General features: G+C 47.8%; 1 protein-coding gene across 1 annotated transcript in view; it reads left to right on the forward strand.

Moving 5' to 3' along the window:
* Positions 1-19,209, forward strand: part of C2CD2 (C2 calcium dependent domain containing 2) — a 1,192,289-nt gene that overhangs the window by 263,064 nt on the left and 910,016 nt on the right. The window contains exon 3 of the mRNA XM_069636030.1: positions 7,866-7,964. Coding sequence (XP_069492131.1) covers positions 7,866-7,964 — 99 coding nt within the window. The remainder of the gene's footprint in view (positions 1-7,865; positions 7,965-19,209) is intronic.

Raw genomic sequence — 19,209 nt, forward strand, 5'->3', positions numbered from 1 at the left:
AAAAGGTCATAAATGCATGCCACCAAAGTTTCGAACACCAAAGGTTTGAACCTTTGGTGGCATGCATTTTAGCCAGGTAAAAAAAACTGAGGGGGTGTACCCCCGCAACACCCTGCTCTCTATACTACACAGTATTTTGAGCAGTGGTTGCGGGGGGAAACCCCTGCAGCTGCCTGAAAAAAAAAGAACGGGACCCTGTGGAGCTGGTTCACGATCACGGAAGTGAAAGGGAACCAGCGCAGCAGGGACACAGTGCGTCTTGAAAGCTAAGTAAGGTGTGCGTGGTGGTATGTTGGGGGTGTGGGTGGGGGTGTGTTGTGGGTGTGGGTTTGTCAGGGTTTTAAATGTATGTTCGCATAGGAAATGTACAAACCTTTTGTGGTGCGTACATTTCTCATGCAAACTTCTGTCGCAGACTTTTCTGCGACAGAAAAATCACGCAGATCCTCCTTCACTTAACTCATCTTTAATGCGATGAAAGGCCTCAACTCTTCATTTTTCCAGCCATTCCAGTCGGACACAATCAAATCCTTCACTTTTTGCAATTCCAAATCAAGCCTCTTCCCACTCTTCTTTTGTTGCAGTACCATCGCAGACCACAAAAACCTCATGGATAAAATCCCTCTTATTCAGTTTCCACTTCATTTGCGTCACAAGTGCCATTTTGTGAAAGATAATCTGCAATATTGTCTTTACCTAGCACATATTACACACTGAACTCATGCCCCTATAGAGAGGTAACCCATCTTGCAAACCTCCTTGATATGCCATCTTAGAGGTAAACATAGCAATCAATGGTTTGTGGTCACTCAAATCCGCAAACGACCTGCCCCATATAAATGCTTTGAACTTTTTTATTGCCCACAAAACACCAAATGGCTCTTTTTCAGTAACTGAATAGCATGATGCTGCACCCCTTGAAGCAAATGCGATTATACTTTCCACACCTTTTTACTGTGGCACTTTCATCTGTCATAATGAAAGCTATTTTGCTAGTATCAAAACACACCAGCATGGGTGCATTTGAAATAATTTCTTTGTTACTAAACTCCTCCTCACAAACCTCTGTCCCTCGAACACTTTATCCTTTTTACACAACGCCCTGATATGGATACAGCAGTGTGAACAATTTCATATGAATTTTGCATACTCCTACGTCCTGTCCCCTTTTCCTCCATACTTTTAGTACATTCCATCCTTTGGGACGGGACCGGAGCACTTTGAAGCATCCCAAAAATGTGTCCTTTTATTTTTACGTGGGGCCACCGCACGTGGCCGTAACCCCACCTTACTGAGCTCTGCCCGCACTGTGCATCGCCCTCCAGTCCTTTTCTCCACGCAGTCGGACGCACTTGCATTGTGGGGAACTTTTTTTCTTTTTTCCTACTTGTCCATCTTCCTGCTCCGGTTCCATGGTCGGCTTCTCCGTCTATGCCGGAGCATCAGGAATTTGTGTCCTGTTCTTCGTGCGAACGTCATTTCGCGAGGGTAGATCCCCTTTCTCTGTCTGGAGTGCTTGGGACTCTTATCCCTACAGAGACTCTCTCTCTCTGGGCACTCCAGCGTAGGCTTGTCAGGTGGGAAGAGGTGTTAGAACGGCTCCCACCTACACATTTACAGCAGTTAATTGACGAAAAAAAGAAAGTATCCGGTAGCTTCCTTCCTTTTATAGGGCACCCCGGCCAGGGGACTCCTTCCTGGGGTCTTCTGGTTCCAGGAGGGGTCCAAGTGGCTCTTGTACAAGGATTCTTCCTAAGGTGTCTCGAAAGGGATCTAACCTGGATTCCAGAGTTTTCTCCGCGGCCCACTGTGAAGGGACTGAAACGACCGGATTTTCCTCAGAGGTTCCTCATCTGGCAGCTACGGCTAAGCCCAACGTTTCTGGGGCTGCTTCAACCGGGATTATTCTTGATGTTTCCCAGTCTGGGACTAAACATCCCAAGCCTAGTCTCAAGGTTTCCTGTAAAGTGACTAAAAATACTGGTGTTAATCCAGAGGATCCAGACAAAAAAATTATACCGATCCCATCTTCAATGATGTTGAATCTTCAATGGTGGTCACCATCCAACAATCTCTCAGTGGGAACCTCCTTCCGGGAGCCCTTACCACAGGTCACTGTTACAACAGACTCCTCCCTCCTAGGGTGGGGAGCTATGTTGGGTCATCTCGAGGTCTACGATCTGTGGACAGCCCCAGACATGTCTCATATATACTACCTAGAACTCCTGGCGGTTTTCCTAGCATTGAAATCTTTCAAGCCTTCCATCTACAACAAGGTGGTGCAAATTTGAACGGACAACTCTGTAGCTATATTCTACGTCAATAACTAGGGTGGCACCAGGCCGCCCCCTCTGGTGGATCTAGCTGTCCAGATTTGGAATTGGGTGGTCAAACACAATGTCTGGCTACTGGCTGTGCACATTCCAGGACAGATCAATGTTGCAGTAGATTCCCTGAGCCGACAGTCTGTGGCAAATTACGAGTGGGAAATGAACAGCAATGTTCTTGTCAAGCTTTTCCAACAATGGGGTTTTTCATCTGTGGACCTCTTTGCAACTGCAACCAACAGGAAACTACTACTCTATGCTTCCCGGAACGGTCTTGGAGCATCTTCCTTGGGGATGCACTAGAGATTCCAATGGACACCATGAAGGGTTATGCTTTTCCTCCTTTGCCGTTGATTGATCATTTTCTCTGGAAGCTCAGGAGTGTCTCCAACTGCACTTTCCTGGTCATAGCTCCTTGGTGGCCAGCAAGGTTCTGGTTCTCTGTGCTTCAGTACCTATCGATGTACGACCCAATCAAGTTACCGCAGATCCCCAGTCTCCTGCACCAGCGCAATCAACAGTTGTAGCACCCCTCCCCACAATCCTTCAACTTGGCGGCCTGAGTTCAGGGCCTTAGCACAATTTAACCTTGCAGAGGATAATCTGCGCATAATCCCAGCGGCACATCAGCCCTCTACAAGAGCGCAGTAGAAAAGTAAATGGCTTTTTTTTGTCATTGGTGTCTTGCTAAAGAGCTTGATCCTCGACATGCTTCTGTTGACTGTGTCTTGTCTTTTTATATCGGACTTTGCATCATTTGTCATCCACATCTTATCGTGCAGAACATATCTGTCGGCCATTGCAGCTTAATTTTCTACAGATAATTGCTCTTTTTCTCGGAGTCCAGTAATCAAGAGGTATTTTGCAGGTGGGCTCCACCTCTTCCTGCCGGTCAGACCTCACCCAAAATGGGATCTAAACGTGGTCCTTACTGCTCTGTGTCACAAGCCTTTTCAACCACTGGCCACTACGGAACTAGAGTTCCTCTCATGGAAAGTGACCTTCTTGATTGCAGTAACATCTGCAAGAAGAATAAGCGAGCTCCAAGCTCTGTCGAACTCCAGTTCTTGACTTTTCACAAGGGTAAGGTTGTGCTACGCGCTCATCCTTCTTTCCTTTCAAAAATTGTCTGAGTTCCACATAAACCAGTTAACATCTCTCCTGGTTTTCTTTCTGAATCCGGTCTCGGATGCAGAAAGGGTTCTACTTAATCTGGATGTCAGAAGAACTCTGAAGTTTTACCTTAAAGAATGAGCAATTTCAGATGCTCCCCACAACTCGGTTACTTTTGGGGACCCAAAAGGGAAACTGGCTTTAAAAGCATCCATTTCACGATGGATCGCTTCATGCATTTCAGAAGCTCATACAATTCAAGGACTTCAGCCCCCCCAAGGATCTTCATGCACATTTGGTCTGTGGCAAAGCAGCTGCTGTTGCCTTCCAGAAATATGTCCCTTGGGGAATCCATTGCCAAGGCTGCTACGTGGGTGTCTCCCTCTGCTTTTTGTAGACACTATTGTCTTCACCTGAGCTCCCGGGCTGATGCCCAGTTTGGCCAGGCAGTTCTTCAGAACCTGTTTAAGAGAAATGTCCATCCTCCCGTTTCTTTGGTCAGTGCTTGCACAACAGACTTGTAATAAAACTATTCACCTGACATGTCCCAACAGAAGAGTCAGGCAAAGTCAGGCAATTAACTTAAATCACACACACATGACGGCCCTTCCTTTTCACCACAGGGATAAAAGGTGGAGCAGGAGCGCACAATACGAGCAAGGCGAGCACAGCAGACAGCACAACGAGACGGCTAATCAAGCGTGGCAGTTCAAGAGAAGGGCGGCAGGAATCGAGAGGGTGGCAGAGAAGTGAGCTTGCCCTTTTTTATCCCAGACCCGCGGAACCTTCGTGGAAGAGAGCATAAGACAGTGAATAGCACAAGTGTCCTGCAGCAGATGTCAACGGTACATTGGGCAAGCCTATGCCGATAAGCAGGAGCAAGAGAAGCTCCCGCTCCCGTGTTACTGCCTTGACTCCAGAGAGAAAAGCCAAGCGGTTTATCACAGCTGGTGAGTCGAGGAGAGAACCGATAAGAACCGGGCTGTGTTGAGTGAGAATCGCAGGAGTGGCAAGTTGAACCATGTGCAATAAACTTTGAATGAAATGTAGAAAGTGTGAAGGGGAGACCAGCCAAAGGGGGAAACTGGCACCATGTGGGTGCTAACTCAAAAGACTCTGATCCCCATCTGAGTGAAACTAAGATTACCAGAAAGCCGTAAGAAGGCCAGCGAAATAGGTCAATGTGGTCATAAAGAGGGTCAAGCAAAATCCCTGTACAATCTAAAGGCTTTGACCTACAAGCACTGTGAAAGAAAGGGAAGTGAATCCTGAAAACATTGAACTGTGTAAAAAGAGCACATTGAAAGTAAAAGGGGGTCAGCACCCTTAGGAGAGGGATCCAGGGGTGAGCCACTATCACCCTGATCGAGAGCCACAGTAAACCCGGTGCAGGGAGGCTAAGAATCGAGAGGGGTCTTAGCCCAGCAGAGGGGGATCCAAGGATGAAAAGTCGCCACCCCAAGATTGAGAAAAGTGAAAGCAAAAGTTAAGAAATGGCAAGAGTGAACCCGAAGAAGGGTACGAGCCCGGCAGAGTGAAATCCAGAGATGAATGAAGCTATCATCCAAGTACTAGCAGTCCAGAGAGGTCCGAACCCGGCAGAGGGAGGTCCACGGGGTGAAGCTATGATCCAAACTTCAAGTAAGAAAATAACTGACATATAAATGGGGGAGTACGATGCGTGAAGGGTCAGCGCCCAGAAGAGAGGGACCCATGGGTGAAACCATCACCCTCTCTGAACTGTGGATTACAATTGAGAAGGATCAGCGCCCAGGAGAGGGGGACCCAAGGGATGAACCATTATCACTGTAAAGGAACTCATTTGGTTGAAGGAACTTTTTTTATTTATTTGAACACCTCTGGTCCCGAAGGCAAGAGACTTTCAAAGGAAACGAAACTTGGCCATCAACAGTCCTGAGAACTGCCATTGGAACTGTCGTCTTGTTCAGGAGAAACCCGAGACTGTACTGTGCTCCAAGCTCCCATCTTTCCCCATACGCAAAAGGTGGGGGAAGGAAGACCCAGGCTACCGCATCCTGACATATTATTTGAGAACACTTCTTTCTTTTTCTTGAAAGCTATCCCCCTTTTTGTATTAGTTGTAATGTTTAGCAATAGGTTTCTTAGTATATGCCCTTTTGTTTTGAAACAATGCCACTAGCACAGCCTTATTTTCATTTGATAGTCGACGCTTGCTCCTATCTTAGATTTAGATTAGGCGTTTTTACAATCTGCATACTGCATTCAGTGTTCAATAAACACCCTTGAACTGTGATCACTTGTGTCTGTGTTACTTGTTGCCACCATGATTTCCTTACAGCGGCCAATATTATTGCCAAAGTGAGCAAAACTCCTACACCGAAAACACTTCTTAGGACCTGTGGATAGAGTAGATCTGTATACACGCTATCAATTTGCTCTCATTCTGAACCTCACTTTATATCAAAGGTTTAAACATATTCCCCCTATTCTTACTAGTGTGTGGGGTTTCTATGCTTCTGGACGTCAATAGCAGCAACAGAACGTTTAGTTGATCTTTTTTCCAATTCCTTCACACAGGATAACGTGTTCAATCCTTTTTGCTAAATCCAACACCTCATCAAGAGTGGGGGTCACCTTTTGCTCATATTTCTTCCCTTATTTCGTTTTTTTACCTTCATCATGAATTGGTCACTAATTCTTTCATTTATATGTGGTCCTGAAATTGCACTTGTTTGCCAGTTCACTGAGGGCAGTCACAAAATCCTTGATAGTCATCAGAACCCTAGTGCCTTGTACCAAAATAGTAGCGCTGGAAAGTGATACTTATCTTTTTCTCATAATGCACGTCCATCTTTTTTTAATTCGCCTCATGCGAATTTAATGCATCCTCTACTTCTCATGCCCCTGAAGCAATTGGTTGTAGATCTGGGAGGCTTTTATAAATATGCCTGCCCTCAAATCCCAATTAATACATAAGAAGCACTTTTCTGCGCTCCTATGCTGTAACTGGGCAAATGGAATGCCAGAACATAATCCTGGAAATCCTCTTTCCAGGTATTGCACTTAACCAACAGTTCCCCTGGAGTGGGTAGAAATTGAGGCGGCAAGGTACTAATTCTGCTGCTCAGATCCTTCTAAAAGCCAGAAATGTACAGTTATGCAAAAAAAAAAATTAAAAATACAAACATGTGCAAGTACTCAGCCGAGGAGGGGCACTAAACAACTGACCGGAAAGAGCTGTTGCGCGTTGCTAGGCAACTCTAAAACACCTCAGGGTAATGCGCACAACGTCGCACACTTAGAGCTCCGTTCCTCAGATCTCCAGATCTAGCCGATGCAATCCACTGATACAATATGGACCCCCAAGGCGTTGATGCAACCTCACTGAGTTAAGCGACACAGCAGCAAACGCCCAGCACAGGGTTGTGCAAAGGACAGCGGTACGACTTTGCCGAGTCAGGCAATCCCAGCGTGCACGGAAGCTGGGACGGAACATCTTGAACACAAACTTCCTTTGTCGCTTGCTCCACACTCCAATCTCTAGATATGAAGCCGCGATCAAGTCGATGAATGCCGGCTGCAGAATACAGCAATAAGCAGCAGGGGGGCCTCCAAGGGTTCAGGCACTCGTCGCCAAATCTGTTATGTTCGTTGGCAGCAATCCAAAGAGGCAATAACTCCATTGAGCACTTAAACAGTTTATATTCAAGTTGTATAGACACAAGACCCACTCCCATACAGGTAAACTGAATCCCTGCCCATGGGAAGAACATTTTATATTCTGCAATGAAATGTAGATTCTTACCACATCACCCAGGCAACAAGGTAAACAATCCCATGTATCTTGAGCAACCGAATAACCACATGCCTGAAAGTAAACAGCATTGGAAGCCAAACATGTATGTGTATCTCCCAGCATGCTGCCATTAAAATGCTAACCTATTTACAGACAATACAGATTCTTACTTACAACATTTTATATACACTAAGAACACACAACTACTGTGCTTTACTCCTTTTTTGTTTTTTTTCAAAACAGCTTTTTTTGGGGAGTTTTTTGTTTCCTTAATCGAAACAACCAAAAAATGTCTGGTTGAAAGCTTGTACACGCGGCAAATTAGAACGAATGCAAGTATATTATTTTCATTTACTGTCTACTGCCCTTTCCTTTTTTCATTCTCTTTTTGTGCGCATATCCAGTTCCATTTTTATATCCGATTTTGCTTATCCGATTTCAGTAACCTATTTTTTTGTAATAAGATCTAAGAAGGGCTTCTAGAGTCTGCTGTTACAGGTGCCATTGAAGACTGCATTTCAGTAGTCTTTCTTGACTTTGACCTGCAATTTGTGTTCAGTATCTGCAGCTAGAATATTTGGCTCTGTTTGTAAATTCTGTTCCGTCATTGTGCATTAATGCAGAAATTCCTTTTTCTCTGTTTTCAGAGTTCATTGAAGGTCACTTTTGAGGAAGATGGCATCAACGATCCACTGGATCTCAGAGTTAAACAGACTGTCAGCGTTGTAAGGTCAGCTCAAGAAAAGGTGAGTGTTCCAAGTTTTGTCCCCTTTTCTAAACATTAACATGATGGCACCAATGTTAATGTAAACATTCAGTGGTCAGGGTCACTGATGGCAATTTCAGACTTAAGTAGTTCACTCCCAACTTTTAATATTTTGGAGTCATAGATTTTTTTGTGAGTTAAAAAAAGCGGTTGTTTTTTTTCTCAACCGGAGTTTGTTTAGGCAAGAAAAAAATATTTTAATTATGCATTTTTTCGTTGTATTCTAGTCTTTCTTAGTAGCTAATACTGCCTACTGGGAGAGAGAACAATTTGTGTATGTTTATAGTCTGTCCTTCAGCTAAGGCAACACAATAGTACATAGCCTGTTTGTGGCCCATGCTTGCACCTAATCAACCTAGCAAAGGTGGTCGGATAGAGTGGCAGAGACCTGCATGCCTGTTGCTGTCTACTTATTTTTTCCTGTGACCAGTGTAATGTGTTTACAGTGTAAATCAGGAAAATAAGCTACTTCTATGGAAAAGCAACTTCATGTATGGGTTTATATTGAAAGTTGTATGAAGGACTGCAGAAACATTTTCACTTTGTGAAACTTACCGAACCATAGAACTTGTTTGATCCTTTAACGCTCCGTAGCTCAGTAGTGAAAACTATTTTTTAGAAACCAGCAATAAGTTTTGGAGCCACAAAATAGCCACAAAATACCATGATCTAACAGTGATCCACCATTTACAAAATAACAACTAGCCAGCAATGTGTGCTAGATTGCAGAGGACATACATATCCAAATTACCTATGCATGACCATACTTCAAAAGGTGTTCCTGCCACGTTTAAGTCATTGAAAGAAGGGTGAACATGTTATTATGTTTATTATTGTTTATTTATATTGCCATTAATGCTGGACTCTTACGTCTCGTCGCCATACTGTGGATCAAACCTATGTTGCACGAATAGTCCCATTCCGTTGCTCCTGAGCTGTCCACCCTGCCTACCTTAATTCATAACAATATCAATGAATAGCAAACCTCTATTTCTATTTTTTAACATGCATGTGTAACTTTGCATGCGAGTTCAGACCTCTCCTCCATGCCTCATGAACGTCTTTTCCTCCTATCCTTTACACCCAGCAGGAGGTCAGAATGTTTTGCCACGCGTGGTGTCTGGATCACTTCTGCAATGAAAGCAGAACAAACGGAATTGCCCTTTTAACTCTTTCTGGACTCCAGAAGTTATTTAAAGGCATCTGTGTGGAGTAGTCGAAGTTCTGCGTTTTTCACATTTGGGGCACTCAAAACCTACTTTTAGAATTAAAGATACCTTTGATCGTTAAAGAGGTACTTTGGGAGGGCAAATTTTACACCACATTTTCGCTTTCATTAAAATGGCAGGATGCTGCGCCCTGTATAGTAGTTAATAGTAGATCTCTAATGTCTTCATAGCACCATTCTTGACAGCAACGATTTCACTGAATAACGTGTAGCAAGAGCTAATCATGTAGAGACAGCAGTATCTGTGCCTCTGTGCCATTTATAACTTAAAATCTTCTTTAGAATGTTCTTACTTGTACGCATCTTCAAGGCTTATTTTTACTAGCATTATGATGTCATGACTGTGTTGTAGTTAAATGAGGCCCTTGTCTTGGGTCGATTCTGGAGCTAGTTTGATTTATTGATTATTCCTTCCAACGTCTGATTTCAATTCTTTGCTAGAAGCCGCACCTGAGTTTACACCAAGGACATCAGTGAGAATCCTGGATAACCCCATCCATGTATAGCTACATTTTGGCATTGTTGGAGTCCCTGAGCATCTCTTTCTGGAAGATGGACAAGAAAGTACATACCATCTTAAATCAGAACATTGAATTGGTCATAGCTATGGTTCTTTTGACTACCCACAAAGGAGCCTTCCTTCATTTGTATTACCCTATCCGATCTTTAAACTTCCAGATTTGAAGTAAGTTTAAAGACTATTTGGGCCATCGACATGTGATTTGTAGTTTAGTAGAAACGGTTTTTTCATGACTTTTCTCACATCTCAACAGATGTTTTCCATGGTCAAAACAGTCGCATGCTGGTTGAAAGAACTTAACAAAATCTGTACTAATATAGTTGGATTCCTATGCAAACACCACCCACTGAACTATTGTCTGCTGAAAAAACCATTTATAAACCAACTTTATGAAAATAGTTTTTTGTCCTCCCATAAATATTGACATAGATGGGCCAGGGGAAGGTGACAAATGTTCCTGCAAGCTCTATGGTCATTTTGGCTACTCCAAGACCAAAATAAAAAAGGAAACTGCCATTTTGACCTTCCTGTATTTTCACTGGTCTAGCTGACATCTCCATACGAATTTTCCACCGCAGAGACATATGCTTATGTCAATTCTGCACAGTTGGTGTATGTGAATTAAAAAAAGTAGACAATCAATATCTTCTTCCAAATAACATCAGTTGCTTCCAGAATATTTAATTTGACCAATGTTGAAACTGAATAGAAATACAAAAATGTAATATACCCTTAAAGACGTCAAAGTGTGAAGTGTTTTGCATTCTGCGTCCTTCAAGTCTTCAAGTTACTGTTAATATGTCTACAAGTTGTGACTGAGTAGCAGAAACGGTGTGGCACTTTGCATTTATTTGTTTGCACACATCACAGTAGTACATACACTAATCATGGGACAAAAGTGTCTTGTAGATACCTGTTAATATAGGCTTTACCTATGACAATTACAAAGTTCTTTGATTTAGGCAAAAGGTGCCATTTCAAACTATCATAATCTTCCAAGATATGTGTATACAGCGCAGAAGGCTTGCCAAAGTCTCAGCAAGCTGAGGAGACATCCCTTTGGAAGGTAACTGTCTTAACAAAGCAGCAACACAGATTTTAAATCCGAGTCCTCAAATGTACATCATATTTCTTGAGAAAAGAGCCAATTTTCAAAAGAGCTTCCATTAGTCAATTGCTTTCTGTGGGATTGGGAGAGGAGGGATATGGTCAAGCAAACACAGGCCTAGTTACAGTGAATAAGGTTATCAAAAGAAATTGTTTTATTGGTCTTATGTACAAGGTATGAGTTGGATAGAATGTCTACCAGAACTATTGGGGTTCTGTTGAAATGATGATTGGATACCTAAGAAAACGGCACCAAAAATGGCATGAGTAATTTGAGGTTTCCCCTTTTGGCCGTTTCAAAATCATAACGTTCCAAACGCCTACACTTAAAGCAATTGACCCTCCTGAGACACTCTTATACAAAGCAGTGTTCAAATGGAATGGCCAACAGAAATGTTCAACTTAACCAAAACAAATTGTTCGTGTACAGGCTACCATAAGCTTACAACACAAATGTTCCAACTTGGACCAACTCAAGAATTCACAAAACCGATACTGAAGTCTCTTTTCTTGTGTAACAAACATAATCCAGCAGTTCCTGCGCAGACTCCTTCATGAGCTACTCTGTCCGGACTGCTTCATCATCCTCTCTGCTTTCGCCTACAGGATGCAGGACCCCTTCACGGATGTTGATTATACTCTGGTTGCTTTCCAGGCAGTCCCTTCTCATTGGTCTTTTCAATGTAAATTTGGTCCCTTCTCAGCTTTTCTGTCCCAGAACGAGCTTCCATCAGGGTTGCAGTTTTCACAAGGAACAAGTTACTTAACTGTAACTGTTGTTCTCCAGCATGGGTCTGGCATGGATTCACATGCTCATGAATATTCCCCGTCGTCGGGCCGGGAATCCTCCAGTAAAGAAAAAATCCATGTCAGTTTTGTTTCTGATCTGTCTTTCTCAGTATTAACCAATCACTGGTCTCTGGGTCATACTGCCCCCAGCCAATGACTGCCCTCTCCCTAAGCACCGCCTCTGGCAGCCATCTTCAGATTTGCTAGCACGCAAAGTGGCAGTATGACCAAGTGAAGAGCCGCAAAGGGTTAGGAGGGAGGGTTCGCATGTGAATCCATGCCAGACCCATGCTGGAGAACAACAGTTACAGGTAAGTAACTTGTTCTTTCTCCAGCATGGGGTCTGGCATGGATTCACATGCTCATGAATATAAGAATACATAGCACTACACACATGCAAAACCAACGGGAGGTGGCAAAGGCTCAACATTAAGCATTACATCAAAAACTCAACATTAAGCAATTCTTACCTCCTCACCAGGCTCACCTTAGGCGAACAGGTTGCGCAGCACCGCTTGGCCGACCCTGGACTCCTCCCTGGAATCCCAGTCGACGCAGTAGAAACTCGTGAAGGTGTGCGTCGACCTCCACGTAGCAGCCCTGCAGATGTCCAGCAGGGGCCCACCAGACAAGAACGCCGTGGTAGCAGCGATAGCGCTGGTCGAATGGGCTCTCGGACGGCCAGGCAATGGTCAGTTTGCCAACCGATGACAGTGTATGATGCAGCCGGAGAGCCATCTGGAAATGGAAGCCTTCGAGAGAGCCTTCCCTTGGTTCACAGGTCCAAAGTTCACAAATAGCTGTGATGTCTTCCGAAAACTCTTTGTGCGTAGAACTTCAGCGCTCTAGCCACATCCAGCGAGTGCAAAGTCCTCTCGGCCGGTGACGAAGGCGACGGGAAGAAAACGGGTAACACCAAGGGCTCGTTAAGGTGGAAGTCCGACGGCACCTTGGGCATAAAGGAAGGGTGCGTCCTCAGCACCACCCTCGTGTCGTGAAAAGTCAAGTATGGAGGCTTGCAGGATAGGGCCTGGATCCCTCCGACTCGTCGTGTTGTGGTGATGGCCACAAGAAACGCAGTCTTCCACGTCAGGAACTTCAACAGTGCCGAATGCAGGGGCTCCAATGGCGCCCCATTGAGCCTGGTCAGCACCATGTTGAGCTCCCACGCCGGGGCAGGGCCTTCACCGATGGGAACGATCGGAACAGTCCCTTCATAAATTCCTTCACCAGGCGATGGGACCACAAGGACACCCGTCCTGTAGTTCTGGTGTATCGGGAGATCGCAGCCAGATGTATCTTGATGGAGGCGTGAGCCAGTCCAGCCTTGGCCAGCGACAGTAGGTATGGCAGCACTTGAGGGGCTGTAATCCGTAGAGGGTTAATCTTCTGTGCACGGCACCAGACAGAGAACCTCTTCCACTTATGTCCGTAGCACTTGAGAGTTGAGGACGCCCTGGCCTTTGCAAGGACTTCTCTGCAGTCAGCTGGAATATCGTACCCTCCAAACTCTAGCGCTGCAGGAGCCAGGCCTGCAAGCTCAGCGACTCCGGGTCGTGATGAAGTATGGCGCCTCCTTCTCTGGAGAGAAGATCCGCGTCCGTCGGCAGCTTGACTGGTGGGGACGCTGACAAGTTCAGAAGGTCCGGGAACCAGATCTGCCTCGGCCACGCCGGTGCGACGAGGATCATCCTGCACCAGGACCTCTTGAGCTGGTTGATGAGTCGGAGCAGCAGCGGAGGGAACGCATATAGGAACAGGCCGTCCCAGGGGAACGAGAAGGCTGGGGAAACCTGCTGGCGAACCTCTGCTACTTGGAGTTTGTCGCCGTCGCGAACAGGTCAATCTGCGGTTTTCCCCATCGTCGGAAGAGTCGATCCACTTGATCCTGACTTAGTTCCCACTCGTGGCACGAGCGCAGCTCCCTGCTGAGTGAGTCGGCGATGGTGTTCTTTATCCCTGCCAGATGAAAGGGCACTAGAAACATCCCTTGGGCGACGGCCCAATGCCACAGATCTTCGGCTTCCTTGGAGAGAGCTGGAGATCTGGTTTCTCCCTGCTTCCGGATGTAGAACATTGTGGTGGTGTTGTCGGTGAAGATTCTCACCACCTTGCCCTTGAAGGACGGGAGAAAGGACCTGAGGGCCCAGAACACTGCACAGAGCTCCAGGATGTTGATGTGAAGCGGTTTCTCCTCCGGGAGCCAAAGGCCTCTCGCGTGAAGTTCTCCGGTGTGCGCTCCCCACTCTTCCAGGGAGGCATCTGCCATCACCGTTATCTGGTGGGATGGGGTCTGAAAGTCTGTGCCCGCTGCCAAATGAGCACGGGTGCCCCACCACCGGATCGCTCGTCGGAAGGTCTCGTTGAGCGGGATCCTGTCCTCAAAGCTGCCTGTCACTTGGATCCAGCGGGCGACGAGGAACTCTTACAGAGGGCGCATCTGAAGCCTGCACATGCGCATGAGATATATGCAGGAGGACATCATCCCGAGGAGGGACTTCATGGACCTCACCCTGGCCACGTCTGTGGCCAGCAGACGCTGCACCCTGCCGAGGATGGCCTTCGTCCTTTCCTCAGACGGCGAGGCCAGACGCGCCACTGTGTCAAGCTTGGCTCCCAGAAACAGTGCGACTTGCGACGGGACCAGGTGGGATTTGGGAAAGTTGATGGAGAATCCCAGGTCCGTGAGCAGCTGGACGGTCTTCGCTGTGTGATCTACGGCGAGCTCCCTTGTCCTTGCTCGGATAAGCCAGTCGTCCAGGTAGGGGTAGACTTGGATCCCCTGCAGGCGCAGCCGTGCTGCCACCGGTGCGAGGCACTTGGTGAACACCTTGGGTGCCGATTTCAATCCGAACGGGAGGGCCTTGAACTGGTCGTTCTGTCATTGGACCACGAACCTGAGGAACTTTCGGTGTCCCGTTAGAATGGGGATGTGGAAGTACGCATCCTCCAAATCCAACAACGCTAGGAAATCGCCCTCCTCCAGCTGTCCCAGCACGTGCTGGAGGGTGACCATCCGGAACTACTGTGCCCTGATGTACTTGTTCAGTCGTCGCAGGTCCAGGATGGGGCGCCATCCTCCTGTCTTCTTTTTCACGAGGAAGTACCTTGAGTATACTCCGGAGCCTCTTCGGGATGAGCTTGATGGCACCTTTTTTGAGCATCGCCCTTACCTCCATAAGCAGTTTAGGTACGTGATTTTCTTTCCTGGCCACGGGTGGAATGCGGGGGCACTTTTTTAGAAATTCGAGGGCATGCCCCTAGTCCGGGGCGTCCAGCACCCAACGGTCGGTGGAGAGGGACTCCCACACGAACTTCGCCAGCCAGCCTCCCACCGGGGTGCTTCGGTGGGGGCCCGTCAATCTTGCTTGGAGGACTCCTTGCTGCCTTGGCCTCCCTGGCGACGACGGCGGGGTCCACCCGACTTGCCTCATCTCTGTAGGCTTCCTGAGATGAGGAGCGAGCCGCTTGGCGGTACGTAGAGGAGCCACCGCCGAATCCCTTGGAGGCACCCTGCTTGCCTCTGGTGCTCCGAAAGTACGGCCTTCGTTGCCGGAGAACGCCTATGGCCTTAGCTGTCTCTATGTCCGCCTTGATGGCTTGGAGGGACTCATCCACTGCTTTCCCAAACAGATTGTTCGCGTCGAACGGCATGTCCAAAACCTTGGCTTGTACGTCCTGGTGGAAATCCATCGCCTTGAGCCACCCTCGTCATCTAAGGCAAACGCTGTTGCCTAGCTGGTGGAAACCGGCGTCGGCAATGTCCGTTGCCACCGTAATGGCATGATCCGATGCCACTTCTCCTTCTTGCAAGATCTCCAGGGCCTCGGCCCTCTTGTCATCCGGTAGGAAGTCCAACAGGGGGGCGATCTTGTACCATAACTCCCTGTCGTAGCGGGCCACGATCGCAAGGGCGTTGGCAACCTTAATCGTTGTTGCTGCCGACGAGATAACTCGTCCCATTGCGTCCAGCTTCTTTCCTTCGCCGCCGCTGAGACGACCGAGTCAGGGGTCGGTTGTGCTCTAAGGCACAAAGGGGGCGTGTCGGGGACCCGGTACTTCTTCTCGTACCGATCCCTCTTGGCAAGCGTCGTAGATGGGTTCTTGAAGGGTGAGACCCTCGTCCCAGATGTCATCCAGCAGAGGCACGGCGAGGACTGTCTTCCTCTTGGCCTCGTGCCGTTGGTAAAGGAAACCTTCCTTCTTCTCTTCAGGGTAGAGCTGAAAAAGCTTGGATGCCCTAGCGATCATTGCATGGAAAGATCCGATCTCGTCAGGTGGGGAGGCCCGGGCTGTGGGCGATGGGAGCACTGTCCCGTCGTCACCGCCATCGGTACCCGCCGTGGCCATTCCCGTGTCATCCCCAGGGTGCGGGGAACGTGGGTAAAGGCTGAGCAGGCCGCGAGGGCTGAAAAGGTGGGGCTGGATGGATCCGTCTTCTCTTGTTCGGGGGGCTTCCTCCGTCGAGCTTTGTTCCGGATCCTCTGTCGGTGGTAAGAGCAATCTCGTCCTTATCTCCGAACATAAGTATTGTATTGCCAACAAAATGGGCGCCGAGTTATCATGCGGCTCCGGAAGCGACGGGAACGACGGGTGACTAGGACCCTTGCTGGTGCCGCCGTCACTCTCGTTGTCACCTTCGTCGGGATCCCTCCCGTGGGGACGGGCCTCTTCGAGGCCCTCTAAGACTTCTACCAGCTCCTCCGCGGATGCTGTGTCCGTGTCCACAATGGCCACCACCCCCCCTCTTTTTCCACCAGGGTCTTTGCGGGGGTCTTTTCGATGGGTCTGAAAGAGGCTTCCCTCTGCGGAGGCAGGGAGACTCTGGGCCCCGAGGTCACCTCCACTGGTGTAGCCTCCACAGGCTGTGCCAGGGCCGCCGCGACTTCCTCGATAGAGGCCTTGGCCGGGTGAATCAAGGCCTTTACCACCTTGTGTGGGCCTGTGGCCTTCACCTTGGGGGGAGGGTCACTGCCTCGCTCCCCCTCGGCCCGATCCTTCGAGCTTGACGGGGGCCTCTCCAGAAGCTTCGCTGGGTTCTCGGCCTTCCTCTTCCCTGAGCCAGAGCGTTGGCTCGTGGTTGATGGCGCTGGAGAGGGTGCGCCCTGCCTGGCAGCCGAGGAGCCGGACCGTTCGGCGCTCCCGGTGCCTGCGGATTCGCGGTGCTTTGCCTTCTGTTGGGCCCCCGCCGCTGGGGCGCCCTCACAGAACTTAGACCACTCGGACTACTTCTTCTTCTCACCTGACGGGCTCTTTCCTTCCAGCCAGTTGGAGAGATGAAGATGTCGGTCCCTGATGGTCCGTTCCGACATGTTCCCGCAAAACGCACAGTCCTTCTCCATGTGTGTTTTTGTCCTCATGAAGGCAGTAGAGACATTTCGAGTACTCGTCCTCCTTGAACACATTCTGCAGCTGGCATCCAGGGCAAACCCGGAACAGCTTTCCGGGCGTCGAGCTTCCTTTCTCCTGGGCTATGTCGGGTAGGCCGCAGAAACTTCTGGAATCCTCCAAGAAGCGTAACTCGACGAACTCTTCACTCTTCACCCTTGAGGCGCGTAGAAAAATCTGACACGGATCCCCGTTAATCGGATATAGAGACGGTGGAGCTTGCTCTATTTGAAAGAAAAATGAGATTCTCTTTGAAAAAGCGTGAAAACGCAGCAAAAGCTCAAGAGCTAAACACGAGGACTCCCAACACTTGAGCGTGCAGTAAAAATCTGAAGATGGCTGCCAGAGGCGGGGCTTAGGGAGAGGGCAGTCATTGGCTGGGGGCAGTATGACCCAGAGACCAGTGATTGGTTACTACTGAGAAAGACAGATCAGAAACTAAACTGATACTGATTTTTCCTTTACCGAGGATTCCCGGACTGACGGGGAATATTCATGAGCATGTGAATCCATGCCAGACCCCATGCTGGAGAACTGATCCTTTTAAGACAATGATTCTCATTAAGAGTCTGGTGGTAACCCTGCCGTTGCTACCGGCGGGTTGCCGGTTGCTGCCGGACCCATACATATTTAACGCTGCCTGACTTCCCGGTGCCACTGAGAGATTACAACCCCGGCGGCTGGAAAAGGCGGCGGGGGGGCCCATAAACACCGGCACCGTTACTAACGGCGCTGGTGCTTCCGTGACAGGTCTGCCTACCGTGGCTGCTGTGCCTGGCAGGGTCAGACCTGTCGGGCACAGAGGCTCCGGCAGGCAGACCTGTAATATGCCGGTCCGGAATCAACAGTGGTGGTAAGCTCCTCGGCGCCCCGCCCTTGTTTTCAGACCGGCAAGGTCGTAATGAGGCCCAATGTCTTTTATCAGGGCTTAGTAACATGCGCTTCTTGGGCCGTTGACTTTGCAAGGATTCACGACCAGTCCTTCCTGCACCTTTTGGCTTTCTCACCCTACACAACACTTCAATGGCTATTTCTCCCACCCCACATAAAAGCTCCTTGTCAGGCATTTAGTTTTTAGTTATTGTGAGGAGCCAGGAATGAGACACAGGCACAGAGGAGACGAGTTTGTGGTTACAAACTTTTATTAACATAAAAAGGGGCTGGAACCTGCCTCACTATCCCTAATCCAGGAGGAATTTCCCTACCTCAACAAAAACGAAAGATTCTGTCCAGTGACGAGATGTCCAAATAAAAGATTTGTTCAGCGTTTGTAATCCTATTCTGGCCCAATTCCATGACTCTTGTGGTTTCCAGTTGCTCATATGTTCATGTTCAACGCAAAAGTTCAAATCCAACAAAAAGGTTTCCAACAAACAATGTTCATGGTTCCACGGATCAACGTCCTTCCCTGGATTCTTTATCTAGGTTATACCACTTAAAAAGAATACTTAAGTTCGAAGAGGATTACCCTCCCCCCTTGGTACTCTTTGCTTCTCTTGTGGTATTGGCTCCCTTCACCAAGCTTTTTCTTCCCCTTTTATATGTTGCAAATCCCAAGGGAATGCCTCTTGCCAAAGGCTTTCTTTTTCTCCATACAATTCCACAACAGTTCATTAATTCAAGGGCATGGCCTTCCTTGAAGTTCTTCACAATAGGTATTTGGTCTTCACCTGGGACACTCTCCCACCAGATACTCTCACACTAATGCCAGGGCTTTTTTATTCATATATCAACCTTTACCTGGTATACTCTCCTGCCAGGGTTTTATCATACACATCGCTTCACCTGATACTCTCCTGCCAGGACCGTTACACAACTACTAAACTTCACCTGGTCTACTTCTCTGCCAGGACTTTGTTGTATGATTCTCTCTTGTATTACACACATACTTTGTTATGCAGATACATTACTTCACCTGGCATACTTCTTTTCCAGGAATTTATTATGCAAGTCAATTTAGGGTTTAATAACCCACAAATAACTTGCTTTACAAATGCTCTCGCTTCTTTAGCAATGGTGCCATTTCCCTGATGCAGTGTTTTCGAGATGTAATTCACTTTATTTGGCCACCTGGAAACCCACTTGCTTCATTTAGGCTCACCGGTTGTTTCTGTGGCTTCAGCAGAATGAAATCTGATTACTGGCAACCCGGTAACCCCTTTTCCTTCCCAAGGATTACTGGTTGTCTCCAGT

This window comes from Ambystoma mexicanum, chromosome 7p, assembly GCF_040938575.1.
Source record: "Ambystoma mexicanum isolate Mex_15411 chromosome 7p, UKY_AmexF1_1, whole genome shotgun sequence".
Lineage (NCBI taxonomy): Eukaryota > Metazoa > Chordata > Amphibia > Caudata > Ambystomatidae > Ambystoma > Ambystoma mexicanum.